We start from the raw sequence: 23,460 nt of genomic DNA, 5'->3' as shown, positions 1-23,460 counted from the left end.
TGCCTCTCTGGGGACAGGCTACAAAGGTCAGGGCTGCTCAGCCTGGAGAGAGAAGGCTGAAGGACCTCCAGAGGTCACATCCAACTTCCACCCATGCTGGGACTGGGTGGTTTTGTGAAGGACCAACTTGGCTGAAGCAAAGCCAAGCTCTTAACATCACCCAGCACAGAGAACCTGCCTCTCCCAGCTGGCTTTCAGAGACCTCCTCCAGCAGCTCCTTTGCCTGACCTTTTAATCTCTTTCTGACGGTTGAAGTCTTGCACTAAGCTGGATTTGTTTTGGGGTTGGTCAAAGTGGTGTCCCAAGAACGAGGTTGCTGCAAGCCCTTCCCACAACAGTACTAAGCTGCTCTTTTCTCTCACAGGTTCACCAAAGCAGCTGCCTGAAACTGGAGGGACCTGGGGCAGGATGCCCTGGGCAGGTCCAGCACCATCAAACAGCCAACAAAGCTTTAGGTGCTGCTTCTGAAATCAGAGGCTGCAAACAGAGGTTTCAGAGGTCAGGTCCTATCACACACACAGTGGCAGGACACCCTGCAGCCACATTCACACTGGAATGTTCTTCTGGGTCTGAAGGCAACGTGTCCCAGTGCTGTGCAACCTCAGGACAGCAAACCCAGGAGATTTCATTACTGAATACCTTTAATCCTGCCTGTGATGTAGAGGAATCCATCCTTGTCATGCCTGCCAAGGTCTCCTGAGTGCAGCCAGCCATCTTCATCAATTGCCTCCCTGGTTTTCTCCTCCATGTTCAGGTAGCCCATGAAGATGTGCCTCCCTGAGAAGCAGATCTCCCCAGTGCCATCTCTGTCTGGTTTGTTGATCAGAGTCCTGCAGCCTGTCACTTCCTTTCCACAGCTTCAAGAGAGCAGAAGCACAAGCCCAGGGCACTCAAAAAACCCAAACCTCTCCACAAGCTGAGGAAAAGATGAGGTTCATAGAAGCAAGCAGGGTGGAAGAGAGCTCCCAGCCCTGGCCAGTCACCAGACCATGGCACTCAGTGCCCCAGCCAGGCTTGGCTTCAACACCTCCAGCCACAGCCACTCCACCACCTCCCTGAGCAGCCCATTCCAGTGCCAATCACTCTCTCTGACAGCAACTTCCTCCTCACATCCAGCCCAGACCTCCCCTGGCACAACCTAAGACTGTGTCCCCTTGTTCTGTTACAGCAGAAGCTGCCATGCCCAGGGACACCCTACCCTAGAGCAGGCTGCACACAGCCTCAGCCAGCCTGGCCTCAAAATACCTCCAGCCATGGGGCCTCAACCACCTCCCTGGGCAACCCCTGCCAGGCTCTCACCACTCTCATGCTCAACAACTTCCTCCTCCCCTCCAGCCTCACTCTCCCCACCTCCAGCTCTGCTCCATTCCCCCCACTCCTGCCACTCCCTCACAGCCTCCAAAGTCCCTCCCCAGCTTTTTTGCAGCCCCCTTCAGACCCTGGCAGGCCACCAGAAGGTCACCTGGGAGCCTCCTCTGCTCCAGCCTGCACAGCCCCAACTCTTTCAGGCTGTGCTCACAGCAGAGCTGCTGCAGCCTCTGAGCATCCTCCTGGCCCTGCTCTGGACACTCTCCAGCACCTCCACAGCCCTCTTGGCCCAGGGCTCCAGAGCTGGATGCAGGACTGCAGGTTTACCTGGTTAGCTTGAAGGCGTGAGGCAGGGAGATGGTGTGAGGCCCAGAGCTCTCACTCATGCCATAGAGCTCAAAGAGAGGAATGTTGAGGCTCAGGAAGAACTCCAGGGTCTCTCTGGTGATGGGAGCAGCTCCTGTGTAGCACTTTGTGCACCTCTCCAGCCCCAGAGCCTTCCGCACCTTCCTGTACACCAAGTGCCTGGCCAGGCGGAAGTTCATGGGCACTTCGGACGAGCTGCAGGGCAGGAAGGGTCTCAGTCACTTCTCAGGACTTGCCTCCCTTCTTCCCAGTACTGTTGACCAAGGTTAGGTTATTCCAGAAGCAGAGGGATTGCTGGGATGGGTGGGTGAACCCCCAGTCCCTGGAGGAGTTGAGACGCCACAGAGATGCGGTGCTGAGGGCTATGGTTTAGCATCAGGCTTGAGAGAGGGAGAGAATGGTTGGACTGGGTGGGCACTGCCAGGGCACCACCAAACCGTGGCCCTCAGCACCACATCTCCAGGGCTTTCATAGGATCAAGGAGGTTGGAAGAGAGCTCCAAGCTCAGCCAGTCCAACCTATCCCCCAGCCCTAGCCAATCACCTCAACCATGGCACTAAGTGCCCCATCCAGTCTTCCAGTGCCCCAGGGACAGCAATTCCACCACCTCCCTGGGCAGCCCATTCTGATGCCAATCACTCTCTCTGCCAACAACTCCCTCCTAACATCCAGCCTAGACCTCCCCCAGCACAACTTGAGCCTGTGTCCCCTTGTTCTGGTGCTGGGTTGCCTGGGAGAAGAGATCAACCCCTACCTGGCTACAGCCTCCCTGCAGGTAGTTGTAACCCCTCCAGGAATGGGGACTCCACCACTGCCCTGGGCTGCCTGGGCCAAGGCTTGGCAACCCTTTGGAGGAGGAAATTGTTCCTCATGGCCAACCTGAAAGCTCTGGGGAGCAGCCTTCCAGCACCTGAAGGGAGCTACAGGAGAGCTGGGGAGGGAATTGCCACAAGGGCTGGGAGTGCCAGGATGAGGGACAATGGTTTTGAGCTGGGACAGGGGACACTGAGAATGGAGATGAGGAAGAAACTGTTGACAGTGAGGGGAGGGAGACAGTGGAACAGGCTGCCCAGGGAGGTTGGGGATTCCCCCTCTCTGGAGGTGTTCAAGGCCAGGTTGGATGAGGCCTTGAGCATCCTGGACTGGTGACAGGGGAGTTGGAATCAGGTGAGATAGAATGGTTTAGGTTGGAAGGGACCTCAAGGATTATCCAACTCCAACCCTCCCACTAGAACAGGTCACTCAAGGCCTCACCCAACCTGGACTCTTGGAAGAGATCTTTAAGGTCCCTTCCAACCCAACCCATTCTGGGAACCTTAAAGGTCTTTTCCAAGCCAAACAATTCTGTGGTTCTATTTCCACCACCCCCAGCCCTTGCTGCTCACCCTCTGGTTCAACCCCATCTGGCTTTGACCGTCCATAAGCAGTCAGGAGATGCAACCCCTGAGCTGCCAGTGAAGTTCTGACATCCCTAACACCCCTCACCTTCACACCTACCCATTCATCCACTTCAGGTTTGTCTGCAGCCCAACTCCCTTGGCCCAGGTCGCCACTTTCCTTCGGAGCGTTGAGGACTTTGCCCCTATGGATTTCATCTTCTCCTCCATCTTCTCCCAGACCCGAGGAACTCCCAAGAAAGCAGTTGGCCTCACCTCCCTCAGCGTGTCCACCAAGCTGCCCTGAGTGCAGAAGGAAACAGCTTTCAGGAGTGCTTCACTGGAGGCTTCAGTGAAGACCTAAGGCTTGGGCATCAGTCGTGAGGAGCTGCTCATTGTCAGCTGCAGAGCCAAGCACCACTGCTGCCAAGCTGCAGCAAAGCAGCACTGGATGATACCAGCATCACAGAATCAACCAGGTTGAAAGAGACCTCCAAGCTCATCCAGTCCAACCTAGCACCCAGCCCTATCCAGTCAACCAAGCTAGGAGCAGGGGTTGATCTGTTGGAAAGTAGCAGAGCCCTGCAGAGGGACCTGGCCAGGCTGCATGGGTGGGCAGAGGCCAAGGGATGAGACTGAACAAGGCCAAGGGCAGGTTCTGCACTTTGGCCACAACAACCCCAAGCAGCACTACAGGCTGGGGCCAGAGTGGCTGAGAGCAGCCAGGAGGAAAGGGACCTGGGGGTACTGACAGATAGTAGGCTGAAGAGGAGGCAGCAGTGCCCAGGTGGGCAGCAGAGCCAATGGCATCCTGGGCTGGCTCAGGAGCAGTGTGGGCAGCAGGACAAGGGAGGTTCTTGTGCCCCTGTGCTCAGCACTGCTCAGGCCAGCCCTGGAGTTGTGTGTCCAGTTCTGGGCCCCTCAATTCAAGAGAGATGTTGAGGTGCTGGAAGGTGTTTGGAGAAGGGCAGCAAGGCTGGGGAGGGGCCTGGAGCACAGCCCTGTGAGGAGAGGCTGAGGGAGCTGGGGGGGTGCAGCCTGCAGCAGAGGAGGCTCAGGGCAGAGCTGATTGCTGCCTGCAGCTGCCTGCAGGGAGGCTGTAGCCAGGTGGGGTTGGGCTCTGCTGCCAGGCAGCCAGCAACAGAAGAAGGGGACCCAGGCTGAAGCTGTGGCAGTGCAGGTTGAGGCTGGATGTGAGGAGGAAGTTGTTGGCAGAGAGAGTGATTGGCACTGGAATGGGCTGCCCAGGGAGGTGGTGGAGTGGCTGTGGCTGGAGGTGTTGAAGCCAAGCCTGGCTGGGGCACTGAGTGCCATGGGCTGGTGGCTGGGCAGGGCTGGGTGCTGGGTTGTGCTGTCTGAGCTTGGAGCTCTCTTCCAACCTGCCTGATTCTATGAAACCAGCCCCACCACGGAGGGTGCCGCAGCCAGGTCAGGCCCCACCAGGGGGCGCCGCAGCCCGGCCGGAGCCTTCGAAGCACCCCCAGGCCCCCCAGCAGCCCCCAGCCGGGCGCAGGATCTGCTCCTCCGCGGTACCTTCAGCGCATCCGGCTGAGCGAAGAAGATCTGCGCGCCGAAGGTCATGGCAGACCAAATGTCGCACATCTGCGCGGCGATGTGGCTGAGGGGCAGGTAGCTGACCACAGCCTCCTGCCGCTCCGGCGCCTCCGTCAGCATGAGGAACGCTCCTGCCGCCGCTGCCGTCCAGGTCAGCTGCCGGAGGAAGCCACAGCAGCGCTCAGCGGCAGCGCCCGGGAGCGGCACAGCTCGCACAGAGAGACGGCAGCGTCCCGAGCCCTTCACCCCGGGCACAGAACTGCTTTGGGTGGAAGAGACCTTTAAGATCCTCGAGTCCTCAGCCAGGGCAGCACCAAGCCGCAGCCCTCAGCCAGACAGAGAGGGATCTGGGGGTGCTGATTGATACCTGCCTGAGCATGAGGCAGCAGTGTGCCCAGGTGGCCAAGAGAGCCAGTGGCATCCTGGCCTGCATCAGCAATGGTGTGGCCAGCAGGAGCAGGGAGGTCATTCTGCCCCTGTGCTCTGCACTGGTTAGACCTCACCTTGAGTGCTGTGTTCAGTTCTGGGCCCCCCAGTTTAGGAGGGACATTGAGATGCTTGAGCGTGTCCAGAGAAGGGCAACGAGGCTGGGGAGAGGCCTTGAGCACAGCCCTACGAGGAGAGGCTGAGGGAGCTGGGATTGGTTAGCCTGGAGAAGAGGAGGCTCAGGGGAGACCTCATTGCTGTCTACAACTACCTGAGGGGAGGTTGTGGCCAGGAGGAGGTTGCTCTCTTCTCTCAGGTGGCCAGCACCAGAACGAGAGGACACAGCCTCAGGCTGTGCCAGGGGAGATTTAGGCTGGAGGTGAGGAGAAAGTTCTTCCCTGAGAGAGTCATTGGACACTGGAATGGGCTGCCCGGGGAGGTGGTGGAGTCGCCGTCCCTGGAGCTGTTCAAGGCAGGACTGGACGTGGCACTTGGTGCCATGGTCTGGCCTTGAGCTCTGTGCTAAAGGGTTGGATGATCTGTGAGGTCTCTTCCAACCCTGATGATACTGTGACACTGTGAAATCCACCTCCTGCCACCTCTCCGTGCCCTCCCTCGGCCCCCACCCGATGCCAGCAAGGGGACAGCTGCCCACAGAGGGACTCACATTGTCATGGCTGAGCATCACTCCCTTGGGCTGCCCTGTGGTCCCCGAGGTGTAGATGAGTGTGCAGCACTGGTTCGGCTTCTGCGAGGCGATGACCTCCTGGAGCTGAGCATCTGCAACGTCCTTGCCCAGCTCCATGAACTCACTCCACTGGGCACAGAAGAAGACCTCAGTCACTTTGTGGAGCATCACTCAGGTGTGAAACTCAACCCTTTGCTACAGCTGAAGAGAAGGAAAACTGCATCCTGCACCCAGCCCCCTGGGCAGCATCTAGAAGGGGTTTGCACCATCAGCCTCATGCTCTTCTCACCGTGGCAGCCAGAGGAGAGGAGCAGGATCCAGCCCAAGGAAGGGCTGTTGCAACCACTGGGATTGCCAAACTGGAGCCCAAGGCTGCCCTGCAGAGGTCAGCAATGCTAACACCCTCCCTTGCAACAGGGATTAGCAAGGTCTGAAGAACATCTGCTGCCCCAGTGAGGCAAGGCAAGGACTCAGTAATGCCAACAGGACAGCCCCATGGATGGTCACTTGCAAGCCACCAGCTGACAGAGGTCAGGCAGGCAGGGCAAGGACTCAGTAATGCCAACAGGACAGCCCTGTGGGGGCTGATGGTCACTTGCAAGCCACCAGCTGACAGAGGTCAGGCAGGCAAGGCAAGGACTCAGTAATGCCAACAGGACAGCCCTGTGGGGGCTGATGGTCACTTGCAAGCCACCAGCTGACAGAGGTCAGGCAGGCAAGGCAAGGCCTCAGTAATGCCAACAGGACAGCCCTGTGGGGGCTGATGGTCACTTGCAAGCCACCAGCTGACAGAGGTCAGGCAGGCAAGGCAAGGCCTCAGTAATGCCAACAGGACAGCCCCATGGAGGCTGATGGTCACTTGCAAGCCACCAGAGGTCAGGCCCTTGAGGTGCCCAGGACTTACAGAGTAGAGGTTGGGTCTCCTCTCTTTCAGCTCTTCTCCATACTGGACAATGGCCTTCAGATGAGGTAGCTTGTGCTGAATCTGTGTTGGAAGTGGAGATGTGAGGAGAGGACAACCCTGCTTGGCCCTCTTCAGACTATGAATCCCACCAGTGCCATGTGCTGCTGCTTGCCTGGACAATCCCATTTGCCTTACTGGGAAGGGAGAAGCCTCACCAGGCACAGCAACCATTTGGACTGGGATGCTGCCAGACAACCATGGGGATGCTCAGCTCTTCATCTTGGCTTTCAGGCTGTGCTGGGGAACCACCACTGAGCACCAGTGACTCTCCATAGAATCAGTCAGGGTTGGGGCCACAAGGAGCAGGCAGTGCCAACTCCCCTGCCATGGGCAGGGACACCCTACCCTAGAGCAGGCTGCACACAGCCTCAGCCAGCCTGGCCTTAAACACCTCCAGGAATGAGGCTGCCACCACCCTCTTGGGCAACCCCTGCCAGTCTCTCACCACCCTCATGCTGAACAACTTCTTCCTAACATCCACTTTCAATCTCCCCTCTGCCACTCCAAACCCATTCATCCTCTCCCTCTCATTCCAAGCCCTTGTCAATAGTCCCTCCCCAGCCCTCCTGGAGCCCCCTTCAGATCCTGCAAGGCCACTCCAAGGTCTCCTCCAAGCCTTCTCCAGAGCCCCAACTCTCTCAGCCTGTGCTCAGAGCAGAGCTGCTGCAGCCCTCTCAGCATCTTTGTAGCCCCTCTCTGCACTGGCTCCAACACTTCCATGTCCTGCTTGTGCTGGGGGCTCCAGAACTGCACCCAGGACCCCAGGAGGGGCCTGAGGAGAGCAGAGCCAAGGGGCAGAATCCCCTCCCTGGCCCTGCTGCCCACACTGCTCTGGCTGCAGCCCAGCACAGGGTTGTGTCTGGGCTGCACTCACCCTGCAGGCTCCTGTGGAGCTTTTCCTCACCCCAGACCCCCAGGGCCTGTTCCTCAGGGCTGCTCTCAGCCATTCCCCACCCAGCCTGGAGCTGTGCTTGGGATTGTGCCCAGCCAGCTGCAGGACCTTACACTTGGCCTTGTTGAATGTCATGAGCTTGGCCTTGAAGACCTCTTTGTTCACCCTGAAGCATTACCTTGAGGACTTTCCCTCCCCCAGCTGCCTGTGGGATGCTCTAACCCCAAGCCATTAAGCAATGTATTTACTTCCAAGATCTTCTGCAGCTGTTTATGGTTTTCCACCACCAGGACGTTGGCACTGCAGTTGTCTGCTACATAGTGACAGGCCTCAGGAGAGTTTGTGGTGTAGATGCCAACAGCAAATCCACTGCAAAAGGGACAAAAAAAAAACCCCAAACAACCCAAAACAAAAGCAAAAGTCACAGAATTAGAGGATAAGCAAAGCCACTGGGGAAAAAAAAATCAGGCACTTCAGGTGTTCAACCTGGGGAAGGAACAGATTCACAGGTGGCAATGGCTTGGAAGGGACCCCCAAAGGGCATCTTGGCATTCAGCAAGGACACCTCCAACTAGATCTGGCTGCCCAAGGGCACAGTGAGTCTGAAAACACCCAGGAAATGAGTGGAGGTTCTGTGCTGGGCTTGGGAAGTGCCAGCTTGGTGTGAGGGGACATGGAAGGAAGCTATCAAAATCCAGTGCTGGCAGAGCTAAAGGGTGGGGGGCAAGAAGATGGGACCAGACTCTTCCCAGTGATGCTCAAAGTGATTCCCTGAGAGCATTCTTTGTATCAGCAAGGAAGGACCTTTGGGGCTATGAGAATGATTTAGGGACAAGAACACCTTTGAGGAGCTAAGGCTGAGCCCTGGGGCTGTGGAGCCTACAGAGGAGCAGCCCCAGAAGGGACCTGAGCAATCCCCAGCAAGAGCTAAAGGAGCTGTGGGGGGGCAAGAGGCTGGGGCCAGACTCCTCTCAGTGATGTGCAGGGGCAGGCCAAGGGGCAATGGGCACAAACTGGCACCCAGGAGGTTCCAGCTGAGCAGGAGGAGAAACTCCTTTGGTGTGAGGGTGCTGGAGGCCTGCAGCAGGCTGCCCAGAGAGGTTGTGGAGTCTCCTTCTGTGCAGAGCTTCCAACCCCCCCTGGGCATTGTGCTCCTGGGCAAGCTGCTGTGGGTGCCCTGCTGGAGCAGGGAGGTTGGACTGGAGGAGCTTCAGAACTACACTGCTCTATGATCTGTGTCATTACTCCTGCTCCAACACTCCACAGGTCCCTTCCAACCCCTCTGCTCTATGATCTGTGTCATTACTCCTGCTCCAACACTCCAGAGGTCCCTTCCAACCCCACTGCTCTGTGATCTGTGTCATTACTCCTGCTCCAACACTCCAGAGGTCCCTTCCAACCCCTCTGCTCTATGATCTGTGTCATTACTCCTGCTCCAACACTCCAGAGGTCCCTTCCAACCCCACTGCTCTATGATCTGTGTCATTACTCCTGCTTCAACACTCCACACGTCCCTTCCAACCCCACTGCTCTATGATCTGTGTCATCATTGCTCCTGCTCCAACACTCCAGAGATCCAACCCCTCCACACTGGAATTCTCTGGCATTTCCCATCATATCTTCACAGAATCGAGCAGGTTGGAAGAGACTTCCAAGCTCATCCAGTCCAACCAGCCCTGTCCCATCAACTAGACCATGGCACTAAGTGCCTCACCCAATTGTTTCTTGAGCACCTCAATCAGTGTGGTTTAGTTTGCTTCAGGGACTCACCCACTTGACTTTGCCAGAAGAATGTGGGGTAAAAAAAAAAAAGCCCTAAAATGATGATTTTTTAGCTCATTAACTCCCAATGGAGAGTTCAGGCTCTCATTACCTTCCTTAGATTCAGACACAAGCAGGTTTGAGTTCATTCTGAGCAGCTTTTGAGGTTCAGTTTCTTGTGTGGGTTTGGGTTGGTTTTAAACACTAAACTGCTTCTGCCACGAGGACTGAAATGCTGAGGTGCAAAAAGGCACAGTGAGAGCCAGCAGCCAACTCTTACCCTGCCAGGATAGCTGCAATGTCAGCAATGAACCACTCTGCAGAGTTGAATCCCAAGATGCAGACTCCATGGAAACGCTCCAGGCCCAGCTGTAAACAAGAGAGGAGGTTACAGCAACCTTCAGAGCATCCTGGAATGGGTTAGGTTGGAAGGGAGCTCAAAGCTCAGCCAGTTCCAACCCTCCCCTGCCATAGGCAGGGACAGCTCCCACTAGAACAGGTTGCTCAAAGCCTTATCCAACCTGGTCTTTAACTCCTCCAGGGAGGTTGTGGAGCACAGAAGCACCCAATGGGATCAAAGATCCCATTGGGTGCTTCTGTGCTCCATAACCTCCCTGAGCAACCTGTGTCAGGGTCTCACCACCCTCACTGCAAACAACTTCCTAACATCCACTTTCAGTCTCTCCTCTGCCACTTCAAACCCATTCCTCCTCCTCTCATCCCAAGCCCTTATCAATAGTCCCTTCCCAGCCCTCCTGCAGCCCACTTCAGATCCTGCAAGGCCACTCCAAGGTCTCCTCCAAGCTTTCTCCTCTCCAGGCTGCAGAACCCCAACTCTCTCAGCCTTGTCCTCAGAGCAGAGCTGCTGCAGCCCTCTCAGCATCTTGGTGGCCTCCTCTGGACTGGCTTTTGGCTATAAATCCAGCAGTCAGGAGCAGTGAAGAGCTGGAGTGAGTCACCTCCAGCTTCTTCCTGAGCTACTGCTGCCTTCCTAAGTGGACTTGGAAGTCCTTTCCCAGCTGTGCTGAATTTTGCTCTGCAAACAACCTTCTTTGCCTGCTGGAAGTGAAGCTTCAGACAGTGGAGAGAAGCAAAAGTAAAAAGGGTTTTGCCATCTTGGTGGCCTCCTCTGGACTGGCTCCAACAGTTCCATGCCCTGCTTGTGTTGAGGGCTCCAGAACTGCACACAGGACTCCAGGTGGGGTCTCCTCTGGAGGCTTTCAAGTCCCATCTGGATGTGTTCCTGTGTGACCTGCCCTGGGTGCCCCTACTTTGGACTCCAGAAGGTACTTCCAACCCCTCCCTGGATTCTACCCTTCAGCCACCTCACCTCAACCATTCCCTTATGCACTTGGTTCACTGAATCACAGAAACACCCAGGTTGGAATAAGCCTCTCAGAATCACCAAACCCAACCTGTAACCCTGCTCTAGAAGAACTCAACAAGATCTCACCTTCAGAAAGCTTTTTGCTGCCTTCCAGCACTCCTCATAGTACATCTTGTAGGTGAGTTTTCTCCACTGGCCACCTTTTTTGGAGGCAAGGGCATAGTAGTCCCCATATTTCCTAACAGCTTCCTGCAGCAGCTGATGAACAGTCTTTGGTGCCTCACTGCCTATGCCCTGCTCCTCCATTCTCAGCTTGACTTCTCCATCTCTTTGTGTTGTCCACAGGCTGGAGGTAGGTGGTGAGGAGGCTGGTGGGAAAGAGAGAAGTGTTGAGGAGTTTTAAGAGATGGCTTCCAGCCATCACACAGCTCTGAAGCAAACATCACACCTCAGAGCCAACCTTGATCTGCCTCCTCCCACCTCCCTTTTTGACCTTCTGTTCTTGGCAGCTTTGCCAAATGGCTTCCCAGTCTCTTGGAGCAGCTCTCAGAGATGAAAGCTCTACAAGCACTTTCCAAATGCTGTTGAGCATCTTCCACTTGTCCCAGAATCCCAACAGGGTGAGGGTTGGAAGGGACCTCTGGAAATGATCCAGGGGCACTCATAGCAGCATCACAATGTCCCTCTGAGTTGGCAGCACAGCCTGGCAGGCTGTCAGCCACTCCTGCCAGCTTGGTAGCAGCAGCAAACTGGCTGAGGGTCCACTCTGCCCCTCACCCAGGTCAGCAAAGGTGTTGGATAAGGCCTAGGTTGGAAGGCAGCTCAGAGCTCATCTACTCCAGCCCTACTGCCAGGGGCAGGGACACCTCTCAACTAGACTCAGCTGCTCAAGGTCTCACCCAACCTGCCCTTGAACACCTCTAAGGAGAAGGCAGCCACAGCCTCCCTGGGCAGCCTGGGCCAGACTCTCAGCACCTTCACCTTGAAGAGCTTCCTCAGCTCCACTCTCACCCTGCTCTGCCTCAGCTCCAAACCATTCCCCCTTGGCCTGGCTCAGACCCCCTCAGCAAAAGTCTCTCTGCAACCTTCCAGCAGGATCCCTGGCAGCAGCTCTGAGGTCCCCCTGGAGCCTTCTCCTCTGCAGGCTGCACACCCCCAGCTCCCTCAGCCTGTGCTCCAACCCTTAGACATTTTTGTGGCCTCCTCTGGCCTTCAGCCAGTTCTGGACCCACCTCCAATCTGCTTTGCTGCCTCCCAATTTGTTGCCCAGGTGCCAGCTTCCTTCAACAACCACAACCCCTGAGCTGTGTTTTTCCTTAAGGAGGTCTGAGAGCAGGATGGCACCACCTGGTCCACAGGCATTGGCCAGTGCCACCCCCTTGAAGCTTGTCCATGAAGCACATCTAATGCTGTCAAGTCCAAGTCACCTCTGGTCAGGCCACCCTGCAAGTTGAGTTTCTTCTTCCACTGTTCTGGTTTGGTCAGGTCCTTTCTCTCCCCCTTCAACAATCATTTTCATGTCCACCACTTACCTTTGCAACCAGGTGTGGCCACCTGACACCCCTTGGGCTTTGTATCTTCATCTGCCTCAACGCTGTGGACCTCAGCAGTTCTGCAAGACAAAACCAATTAGCCCTGGATGAGGCTGAAGAACATCCCAGGCTGGCTCCATCACTTGTAGTCATCCTTGGATCTCAAAGTGGATCCTGAAAAAATCAAGGAATTCATTTTCCCACCCTGCATGGTCACAGCAGTGGAGCTGCTCCCCCTCAGAGCCTGCACAGGCTTTGCCTGGGCTGCTTTTAAGCACATATGGAGAGCCATGGAAGCCTTCTGCCTGGAAAAGACCTTCAAGATCCTGGAGTCCAAGCCTTAGCCCAGCACTGCCAGGGCAGCAGCAAGCCATGGCCCTCAGCACCACATCTCCAGGGCTTTGTAACCCCTCCAGGGATGGGGACTCCACCACTGCCCAGGGTAGCCTGGGCCAGGCCTTGGCAACCTTTTTGAGGAAGAAAATTGTTCCTCATGTCCAATCTCAACCTCCCCTGAGGCAATTTGAGGCTGTTTCTCTTGTCTTATCTCTTACTCTTTGGGAGAAGAGCCCAAGCTCCATCTGGCCCCAGCTTCCTCTCAAGGAGCTGCAGGCAGCAATGAGGTCTCCCTCAGCCTCCTCCAGGCTGCACACCCCCAGCCCTGTTCTCCAGACCCTTCCCCAGCTTCATTGCTCTTCTCTGGACCTGCTCCAGCTCCTCAATGTCCTTCTGGAAGTGTGGGACCCAAAACTGAACCCAGCACTCAAAGTTTGGCCTCAGCAGTGCCCTGCTGGCCTCACTGCAGCTACCATTTCAGGAGAGCTGCAGAGGGTCCACAACCATCACCCAGAAAACAACAAGTGAAGTCCAGAGCTCTGCTCCAGCTGCTTGAAACAGAGCCTACAGTGGTGAGGAGGAGGAGGAGGGAGGCAAGAAGGGACACTGGGATCTGGTGCTTATCTCTTCTCTCCAGTACTAATGAAGGGGAAAGGCACAAATCCTACAGCAGTGACCCTGTGGGGACATCTGAAGTGATGTCCTGCAGAACCCCCTGCAGGAGGTCAGGCCAGCTGAGGAGCAGGAAGCTGATTTAACAGGCAATGTTGTCCTTGGAGGTTCCCACAGGAGCCAGCACCTCAGGCTCCCACTGAAGGCTTCTGAGGAGAGGGAGAACCAGGACATAATCTGCTCCAGCCACACTCCTCCCCAGGAGCCTGCCCTGCAGTGCCAGCTGCAAGTTGCCCCTTTTGACCTGGTAGGAAATGGTTAGAGCCACCCACAGCTGTAGAGCAGAGCTCTTCCTCCATCCCTCTCCAAGAGACCCTCTCATAGCCCTGAGTGATGAAGAGGAGGAGGAACACTCAAGCCCACTACAGACCCTGGGAGATTTGGCAGCCAAGCCCCATGCCACCCTGCCCCCTTGCTCTGGGCAATGCCCCACTTGGATCACTGCTCCAGGTTTTAGCCAAGCCAAGGCTTGTATGGCAGAGAACCAAAGAGTTTCCATCTTGCCTTGCCCAGCAGCCCCCCTGGGGCCCTGTGCTGCAGGCCATCACCAAGGGCTTTGCTCTTCAGGCCAGTGCCAGGTCTTGACCCTTCCCCACAGCTGTGTTTGGTGGAAAAACCTGTCCCTAGCACCAACCTCCTGCTCTTCTAGAAGGGCTGCAGGACTCTGACATCACAACAGCCCCAACCCTCTACAGGGGCAGCTCTGGGACAAAGCTCAGCCTCAAGAGCTAAGCCTGTCAGGACCAGACCACTCCTGCACACAGGAGGGAGATCCTGGAGGTCCCACAGATGCCACTCAGCTCCTGGGAGGGGATCATGGAAGCCATTCAGCCTAACCCAGGCAGGGTGCATCCACCCCCAGCCTCATGTTTCCTCCCTTTCCAGCAAAGAGGAGCCAAGGCAGCACATGAAGGGGTTAAGTGGCTTCCTTTTGGTTGATGTTCTCAGTTTCTAGGGACTTTCAACTCTTGCCTCTTTGAGCAGATGAAGGTTTAAAGCACAGAGAAGATCCTGCTTGGGCAGGAAGGTTGCACTCAATGAGGTCAGGGTTGCACTCAATGAGGTCCTTTCCAACCTCTAAGGGTCTGTGATCTGCTGTGACCATTGCCCTGGCACTGTCCAGAAGCAGAAGTGCTGCTCTGACCTGGGCAGAAAGCAGAGGGCAGCTCCAGGCTCCTTTTTCTTGCTTCCTCTCTCCCAGGGATTACAAAATGTTCCCCACCACACATTTCCTCCTGATGATGGAGAACATTTCCCAGCACCAATCAATCCTCAGCTGCAACAGCTCTGCACCATTTCTCCACCTGCTTTTATGATCAAAGCAGGCAAATGGCCCAGGAACAGCAGAAATCATCCCCCCCCCCCCCCCCCCCCCCAGCAACTCCCCTTCCTGTGGCCTGACTCATCTTTTCCTTCCTCTTATGACACAGAATTCAAATGCAGCTTACAAAACAAATGAGGTAAGCAGTTGTGTGGCTGTGCTGCCCCAGCACGAGGTGGTGGCACAAAGACCCTTGGAGCATTGATCTGCTCTTCAGCAAGAGGCTGCTGGGACTAAGAGGGAGAACCCCAGGGGGGTGTGAAGCTGACACACAAAGTGGCCTCCCTGGAGATGTGATTCTCTGACCACAGCAATGCTGCAGAGAGGGTTGGAGCAGGAGCAATGATGACACAGATCATAGAGCAGTGAGGTTGAGAAGGGACCTCTGGAGCTCCCCCAGTCCAACCTCCCTGCTCCAGCAGGGCACCCACAGCAGCTTGCCCAGGGTGGGGTTGGAAGCTCTGCACAGAAGGAGACTCCACAACCTCTCTGGGCAGCCTGCTGCAGGCCTCCAGCACCCTCACACCAAACCAGTTTCTCCTCCTGCTCAGTTGGAACCTTCTGGGTGCCAGTTTGTGCCCACTGCCCCTCAGCCTGTCCCTGGGTATCACTGAGAGGAGTCTGGCCCCAGCCTCTTGCCCCCCCACAGCTCCTTTAGCTCTTGCTGGGGATTGCTCAGGTCCCCTCTGGGGCTGCTCTTCTGCAGGCTCCACAGCCCCAGGGCTCAGCCTTAGCTCCTCTTGTCCCTAAATCATTCTCATAGCCACAAAGGTCCTTCCTTGCTGATACAAAGGATGTTATCAGGGAATCACTTTGGCTGAAAAAGACCTCAAAGATCATCAGGGCCAAGCAGCAACCCAATCCCCCTGAACCATGTCCCAAAGTGCCACATCCACAGGTTTATTGAGCACCTCCAGGGATGGTGACTCCAGCACCTCCCTGAGCAGCCTGTTCCTAAGGCTTTGCATTTAGATCACCCACACAGTCCAAGCTCCATCCACTGTGTGGGAGCAACAACTGGTAGCAGAAACAGGAGCAGCCAATTTCCTTCTGCTCCTCTTCTTTTCAGAGGGTGACAGTGGAGCTTTTGGGTGGGCACAAAGAGTTAACATTTGGTAATGGAGAGCTGGAGAAACTCCCCTGTGAGGACAGGATGGGAGAGTTGGGGCTGGTCAGGCTGGAGAGAAGGCTCCAGGGAGACCTCAGAGCAGCCTTCCAGCACCTGAAAAGGCTCCAGGAGAGCTGGAGAAGGACTTGTTCAAAGGGAATGGCTTTGAGCTGGGAGAGGGGAGATGGAGACTGGGGAAGAGGAAGAAATTGTTACCAGTGAGGGTGGGTAGACACTGGCACAGGTTGCCCAGGGAGGGGCATTAAATAAAAGAAGGGACCCATTTGGGATAGCAAAGGGGAGAGGTTTGGGAGATGAGCTCTGGAGCCAGCTTGCTGTTCATGGAATAGCAGCTGGGAGAGGGCAGATTGAGGCTGGAGAGGAGGAAGGAGCTGTTGACAGTGAGGGTGAGGAGACATGGCACAGGTTGCCCAGGGAGGCTGTGGATGTTTCCTCCCTGGAGGTGTTCAAGGCCAGGCTGGATGAGCCTTGGGCTGCTGGGAGGTGTCCCTGCCCATGGCAGTGGGGTTAGAACTGGATGATCTTGAAGGTCCCTTCCAATCTCGACCCATTTCATGAATCCACGTTAGGAATTTCACCCAAGCCCAAAAGCATCTGAAGTAACCATGGCAACACAACCCACAGCCTGCCTGCAGAGAGGTCAGAGGAGAAAAGCAAAGCTGAAAGCAGACAGACCTGGCTGGAGATCCAAGCAGCACATCCTCCAGTGCCACCTCCCCCTGCTTGCCTTCGGGAGCTGAAGAGAAGTAAGCCGCGGGGACAGGTTCCACCAGCGCCATCCCTGCGTCCTCCTCGCCCAGCCCTGGGAGAAGAGAGGTTCAACATCCAGAGCCAAGCAGACACCAGCAACGAATCCACCTTCCAGCTGCCGATGGAGCTCTGGAGCGAGGCACGACCTCAGGCTGCTGCATTTCGCATCGAACCTGGCCAGTTCCGAGCCGGGCTCAGCCCAAACAGCTCAGCAGCTGCAGCAGCTAAATCCATTCCCACCGCCCAAAAAACAGCCACATCCCTCCCCCCCCCAGACAAAAACCATTTTACCTTCTTTCCCCCTTCCCTCCCCCTCCCAAAATGCTCCCCCTCAGCTCTCAGACCTTCTCCCCCTCCCAAAATGCTCCCCCTCAGCTCTCAGACCTTCTCCCCCTCCCAAAATGCTCCCTCTCAGCTCTCAGACCTTCTCCCCCTCCCCAAATGCTCCCCCTCAGCTCTCAGACCTTCTCCCCCTCCCCAAATGCTCCCCCTCAGCTCTCAGACCTTCTCCCCCTCCTAAAATGCTCCCACTCAGCTCTCAGACCTTCTCCCCCTTCCCAAATGCTCCCCCTCAGCTCTCAGACCTTCTCCCCCTCCCCAAATGCTCCCCCTCAGCTCTCAGACCTTCTCCCCCTTCCCAAATGCTCCCCCTCAGCTCTCAGACCTTCTCCCCCTCCCCAAATGCTCCCCCTCAGCTCTCAGACCTTCTCCCCCTTCCCAAATGCTCCCCCTCAGCTCTCAGACCTTCTCCCCCTCCCCAAATGCTCCCACTCAGCTCTCAGACCTTCTCCCCCTTCCCAAATGCTCCCACTCAGCTCTGACCACCTTCTCCCCCTCCCAAAATGCTCCCACTCATCTCTCAGACCTTCTCCCCCTCCCCAAATGCTCCCAACACAGCTCTCAGACCTTCTCCCCTTCCCAAAATGCTCCCACTCAGCTCTCAGATCACCTTCTCCCCCTCCCCAAATGCTCCCACTCAGCTCTCAGACCTTCTCCCCCTCCCCAAATGCTCCCCCTCAGCTCTCAGACCACCTTCTCCCCCTCCCCAAATGCTCCCAACTCAGCTCTCAGACCTTCTCCCCTTCCCAAAATGCTCCCACTCAGCTCTCAGACCTTCTCCCCTTCCCAAAATGCTCCCACTCAGCTCTCACACCACCTTCTCCCCCTCCCCAAACGCTCCCTCTCAGCTCTCACACCACCTTCTCCCCCTCCCCAAACGCTCCCCCTCAGCTCTCACACCACCTTCTCCCCCTCCCCTGCAACCCACCGCTGAGGGCTGCAGGAGCAGCCTCTGCCCTCATCCCCCGCCGGCTGCAGCGGCTCCAGCTCAGCCCCGATCTCTACAGCCCTTCAGTTTTAAACTAGCGCCCAGGAGGCAGATCTGGAGCATCTTATGTCATGTGCTGCTGCCTCGCAATTGGAAGCAGCTCCTCACCCCACACACCGCCTCTTAAGGAAGCCCTGGCCCCACGCCTGACTCTGACACGTCACAGCTTTGGGGGTAGGCAGCTGGGGAAAGACACAAACGCAGAGAGCCACGAGGGTGGGGGCTGCATCCCCCCTAAGGGATTTTGTCACCTAAGCCAAGAGTGATTGTTTTATCTCGGGTGTTTTGGTACCCGGGACTTGGCCAAGACTGAGCTTTAAATTGCTCCCCAAGGGTCTGGTTGATTGGATAGGGCTGGGGGGGGGGGGAGGGGATTAGGATGGACTGGATGAGCTTGGAGGTCTCTTTCAACCTGCTTGATTCTATGAGGGATGCTGGAAGCTTGGGTGTGAGCCTTTCGGGAGGTGGAGTTTTCAGGGGCTGATTTTTCCACCTGGCATCATCATCATCATCATCATCACAGACGTAACTTGAAGCAGGCAACGCGAAACCCCCGTGGCTGGCTGACGGCAGGCAGGAGCTAAAGAAAGCAGCCCTTTCATCCTGTGACTCCATCCCTGCTGGCTCCGAGGGGTGGGGAAAAGCCACGACCAGCCCCAGCGGACAGCAGCAGCTCAGGAGATCATCATCCCTAACCCCCCCCCGCCACTGACTCATCCACACCTCCTGCTCACCCCACGCAGCAAAGAGTTAACATTGCTCTCCCCACGCAGCAAAGAGTTAACTCTGCTCACCCCACGCAGCAAAGAGTTAACTCTGCTCACCCCACGCAGCAAAGAGTTAACTCTGCTCACCCCACGCAGCAGAGTTAACTCCGCTCACCCCACGCAGCAAAGAGTTAACTCTGCTCTCCCCACGCAGCAAAGAGTTAACTCTGCTCACCCCACGCAGCAAAGAGTTAACTCCGCTCACCCCACGCAGCAAAGAGTTAACTCTGCTCTCCCCACGCAGCAAAGAGTTAACTCTGCTCACCCCACGCAGCAAAGAGTTAACTCTGCTCACCCCACGCAGCAAAGAGTTAACTCTGCTCACCCCACGCAGCAAAGAGTTAACATTGCTCACCCCACGCAGCAAAGAGTTAACTCTGCTCACCCCACGCAGCAAAGAGTTAACTCTGCTCTCCCCACGCAGCAAAGAGTTAACTCTGCTCTCCCCACGCAGCAAAGAGTTAACTCTGCTCTCCCCACGCAGCAAAGAGTTAACTCTGCTCACCCCACGCAGCAAAGAGTTAACTCTGCTCACCCCACGCAGCAAAGAGTTAACTCTGCTCACCCCACGCAGCAAAGAGTTAACTCTGCTCTCCCCACGCAGCAAAGAGTTAACTCTGCTCTCCCCACGCAGCAAAGAGTTAACTCTGCTCTCCCCACGCAGCAAAGAGTTAACTCTGCTCACCCCACGCAGCAAAGAGCTAACTCTGCTCTCCCCACGCAGCAAAGAGTTAGCATTGCTCACCCCACGCAGCAAAGAGTTAACTCTGCTCTCCCCACGCAGCAAAGAGCTAACTCTGCTCTCCCCACGCAGCAAAGAGTTAACATTGCTCACCCCACGCAGCAAAGAGTTAACTCCGCTCACCCCACGCAGCAAAGAGTTAACTCTGCTCTCCCCACGCAGCAAAGAGTTAACTCTGCTCACCCCACGCAGCAAAGAGTTAACATTGCTCACCCCACGCAGCAAAGAGTTAACTCCGCTCACCCCACGCAGCAAAGAGTTAACTCTGCTCTCCCCACGCAGCAAAGAGTTAACTCTGCTCACCCCACGCAGCAAAGAGTTAACTCTGCTCTCCCCACGCAGCAAAGAGTTAACATTGCTCACCCCACGCAGCAAAGAGTTAACTCTGCTCTCCCCACGCAGCAAAGAGTTAACTCTGCTCACCCCACGCAGCAAAGAGCTAACTCTGCTCTCCCCACGCAGCAAAGAGTTAACTCTGCTCTCCCCACGCAGCAAAGAGCTAACTCTGCTCTCCCCACGCAGCAAAGAGCTAACTCTGCTCTCCCCACGCAGCAAAGAGTTAACTCTGCTCTCCCCACGCAGCAAAGAGTTAACTCTGCTCACCCCACGCAGCAAAGAGCTAACTCTGCTCTCCCCACGCAGCAAAGAGTTAACTCTGCTCTCCCCACGCAGCAAAGAGTTAACTCTGCTCTCCCCACGCAGCAAAGAGTTAACTCTGCTCTCCCCACGCAGCAAAGAGTTAACTCGGGAGCAGGTGAGAAAGGGATGGCTGCAGAGTTGCCACCCCTGGAGCTCCGAGGGGACCTGGCAGCCCTTGCCCAGCAGCCCAGGCTGGGCTGCACCACCGCAGGGGTTGGTGCTGGGCTTGGGTTTTGAAGGAGGCAGGGGAGGAAACGGAAGGAGTTCTCCTCCCACTCTGCTCTGCTGAGGTCACCTCTGCAGTGCTGGGTCTGGTGTTGGGCTCCTCAGTTCAGGAGAGAGAAGGAAATGCTGAGGAGAGTCCAGAGGAGGCTGCAAGGCTGCTGAGGAGCCTGGAGCAGCTCTGGGAGGAGCAAAGGCTGAGAGCCTGCAGAAGAGCAGCCCCAGAGGGGAGCTGAGCAATCCCCAGCAAGAGCTAAAGGAGCTGTGGGGGGGGGGCAAGAGGCTGGGGCCAGACTCCTCTCAGTGGTGCCCAGGGACAAGCCAAGGGGGCAGTGGGCACAAACTGGCACCCAGGAGGTTCCATCCGAGCAGGAGGAGAAACTCCTTTGGTGTGAGGGTGCTGGAGGCATGGAGCAGGCTGCCCAGAGAGGCTGTGGAGTCTCCTCCTCTGCAGAGCTTCCAACCCCACCACCCCCCTGGGGCATTGTGCTCCTGGGCAAGCTGCTGTGGGTGCCCTGCTGGAGCTGAGCTCTGTGGTAAAGGGTTGGACTTGATGATCTGTGAGGTCTCTTCCAACCTTGGTGATGCTGTGACACTGTGAATGAGCTCCAGAGGTCCCCTCCCACCCCCACCATGCTGGGAGTCTATGAAAGGGACATTATCGGTGCAGAGAAGCCCAGTGCTAGGAGCAACCCCCCCAGACCTGGGAGCCTTGGGTTCGGTTCCCTCCCCAGCCTGGGGGCACTCGAACCCACATCCAGAGGCACGCACAGGGCACCAGACCGCCTGGTGCCTGCCGGGGGTGGCAGCAGCACCTCTCTTGCTCAAGGACAGTCCAAGGCTCTAGGTGAGGAGGGACTCACTGCAGCAGCTGCCGTCAGGCCTCAGCCCCTTCTGCAATCCTCCACCCTCCATCCTCCCAACAAGGGGCTGAAGGCTCCTCTGAGTCCCTGCTCGACCCTTGCACTAATTAGAGCACTTCTGCTGCCTCCTGCTCTTTAATGCAGCAAGGAAGTCTCCAGACAAAGGCTGGAGGTGGCCTCATGACAGCTCTAAGAAAGATGGGGACAGATTTCGTGGCACACTCAGAGCCAGGCTTACCCTCCTGGTAGATCGCTGGAGACAAAGAGGATCCCTAAAGATCCCCTCCTGCCCTGCACTGTCTCTAGAGGAGTCAGCAGGCTGAGGAGCAGCGCAGACCTTCAGGAGCATCAAGAACACACCCGAACAAAAGCTGCCGAGGGGAACCTCCCTCTAATTAAAGCTGTGGAACAGCTGAAGTCATTTAAATACAAAGTGTCTGCTGCTCTGAGGGAGCAGAACTGGAAGGTGCTGGAACAATTTGACTGAAACAGCTGCAGAGCTTCACCAACAAAGCAAAGGACAAGTCTGAGAAGGGGCAGGCTGCTGACAGCCCACGGGACGTGGGTGGGCTCTGAACACACCTTCACCTGAAGGCCACAGAGAGCTCCACAAGCGTCACAGAATGAAGCAGGCTCCAAACTCAAACAGCCCAACCTAGCACCCAGCCCTGCCCAACCAACCAGACCATGGCACTCAGTGCCCCAGCCAGGCTTGGCTTCAACACCTCCAGCCACAGCCACTCCACCACCTCCCTGGGCAGCCCATTCCAGTGCCAATCACTCTCTCTGCCAACAACTTCCTCCTCACATCCAGCCTCAACCTGCCCTGCCACAGCTTCAGCCTGGGGCCCCTTCTTCTGTCACTGGCTGCCTGGCAGCAGAGCCCAACCCCACCTGGCTACAGCCTCCCTGCAGGCAGCTGCAGGCAGCAATGAGCTCTGCCCTGAGCCTCCTCTGCTGCAGGCTGCACCCCCCCAGCTCCCTCAGCCTCTCCTCACAGGGCTCTGCTCCAGGCCCCTCCCCAGCCTTGCTGCCCTGCTCCAAACACCTTCCAGCACCTCAACAGCTCTCTGCAATGGAGGAGCCCAGAACTGGACACAGCACTGCAGGGGTGTCCTGAGCAGTGCTGAGCACAGGGGCACAAGAACCTCCCTTGTGCTGCTGCCCACACTGCTCCTGAGCCAGCCCAGGATGCCATTGGCTCTGCTGCCCACCTGGACATCTCATGGACCGGAGACCTTGCAGGTGGACATTGGTCTGCACTGCAGTCAGAGCTGAAGCTGGACTGAGCAGAGCTGCCCGCAGGGCATCACTTTGTCATGCAGGCCAAGGGCTTCCACAGCTCCCAGAGCCAGAGGCACCAAGACACTGCGAGCTGAAGGCATCAGCACCCTGAGCCTCCTGCAGATTGCTGTTGCAGGACACAGGGCTGGCTTGGGTGACTTCCCCAGCTCATGACTTCCTCTTCCCAGCTCTGCTTTCACCACACATCTCCACTCTGCGCACGGGTGGGAATCCCTTCCTGCAGGGCACCAGAACTTAGGCTCTCACCAGAGGGAGAGGGCACGGCCAGAGTCTCCCACGGGGGGACACACGGAGTGACACGGCATGGACATAAGTCTCCCACGGGGGACACCCATAGGGACAGGGCACGGACCGAGTCCCCCACGGGAGACACCTGGAGGGACAAGGCACGGACACAGCCTCCCACGGTGGGACACCCGGAGGAACTCAGTACGGACAGAGTGTCCTAAGGGGGTCACCCGCAGGGACAGAGCACGGACGCAGCCTCCCACGGAACGACACCCGAAGGTATAGGCACGGACAGCGCCTCCCACGGGAGACACCGGGAGGGCTGCGCGGCGGACAGAGCCAGGCTGAGGCGCACGGCCTGCTGTGAGCCCCCGGCACGCACGCACGCAGCCCGGGGCCTGTCACGACTCGCGTGGCCAGCGGCGGCTTTCCCGCGCCGCCAGCCGCCGCCGAACCGGAGCCCTACCCCCGTTCCCGCCACCCCCTGCCCCGTTCCCGCCACCCCCGCGGCAGAGGGGCGGGGCCGGGCGCGCGGGACGCGCACGCGCCGTTACCTCGGAGCGCGGCGGGCGCGCGGCAGCCACTCCCCCCCCCCCCACCGGCGGCGCGAGCAGCAGCTGCCGCGCGCGGCCACGCGGCCGCCCTTTAGAGCGCTCCTGGCGGAGGGGGCGGGGCCGCCTCCCTCGGCCCCACCCCACGGGCTCGCGCGGCTACGCCATTGGCCGAGGCGGCCGTCGGAAGGCGGCCAGGCCACGCCCGCCGCTCCGCCCCCGCCACAGCGGAGGGTACCTGCGGTCATTGCCCTGCCGAGCGTGGCCGAGCCGCGGGCAGCGCTGCTGACTCGCAGCCGAGCGAGCCCTCGGCCAAGCCCCGGCCGTGGTTTGCTCATCAGCTAAGGGAGCTGAGCTGTACTTTCCCCACCCTGAGTGGCAGCGAAGAGCTCGGAGTGGGGGGAATTAAAGGAG

At 57.4% G+C, this 23,460-nt stretch overlaps 1 protein-coding gene across 3 annotated transcripts in view; it reads right to left on the bottom strand.

Annotated features, from left to right (window-relative positions):
- Positions 1 to 23,081, bottom strand: part of ACSBG2 (acyl-CoA synthetase bubblegum family member 2) — a 28,198-nt gene extending 5,117 nt beyond the window's left edge. The window contains exons 1-12 of one of the 3 annotated variants that reach the window (XM_064175125.1): positions 23,050 to 23,081; positions 16,328 to 16,454; positions 12,195 to 12,274; positions 10,789 to 11,030; positions 9,616 to 9,704; positions 7,823 to 7,943; positions 6,623 to 6,703; positions 5,698 to 5,847; positions 4,584 to 4,760; positions 3,172 to 3,353; positions 1,636 to 1,869; positions 640 to 857 (exon numbers count right to left, since the gene is read on the bottom strand). In XM_064175125.1, the coding sequence (XP_064031195.1) occupies positions 640 to 857; positions 1,636 to 1,869; positions 3,172 to 3,353; positions 4,584 to 4,760; positions 5,698 to 5,847; positions 6,623 to 6,703; positions 7,823 to 7,943; positions 9,616 to 9,704; positions 10,789 to 11,030; positions 12,195 to 12,274; positions 16,328 to 16,431 (1,678 nt within the window). In that variant the 5' untranslated portion in view covers positions 16,432 to 16,454; positions 23,050 to 23,081. Of the gene's footprint in view, positions 1 to 639; positions 858 to 1,635; positions 1,870 to 3,171; positions 3,354 to 4,583; positions 4,761 to 5,697; positions 5,848 to 6,622; positions 6,704 to 7,822; positions 7,944 to 9,615; positions 9,705 to 10,788; positions 11,031 to 12,194; positions 12,275 to 16,327; positions 16,455 to 17,669; positions 18,055 to 23,049 lie in introns of those variants that run through there. The other 2 variants (XM_064175124.1, XM_064175126.1) reach the window with 2 other exon arrangements.
- Between the last annotated feature and the right edge of the window lie 379 nt (positions 23,082 to 23,460).

The sequence above is a fragment of the Pogoniulus pusillus genome, chromosome 41 (genome assembly GCF_015220805.1).
Source record: "Pogoniulus pusillus isolate bPogPus1 chromosome 41, bPogPus1.pri, whole genome shotgun sequence".
Taxonomy (NCBI): Eukaryota; Metazoa; Chordata; class Aves; order Piciformes; family Lybiidae; genus Pogoniulus; species Pogoniulus pusillus.
Note: the sequence above shows the minus strand (reverse complement) of the source record. Positions and strands in the feature narration are given on the sequence as shown.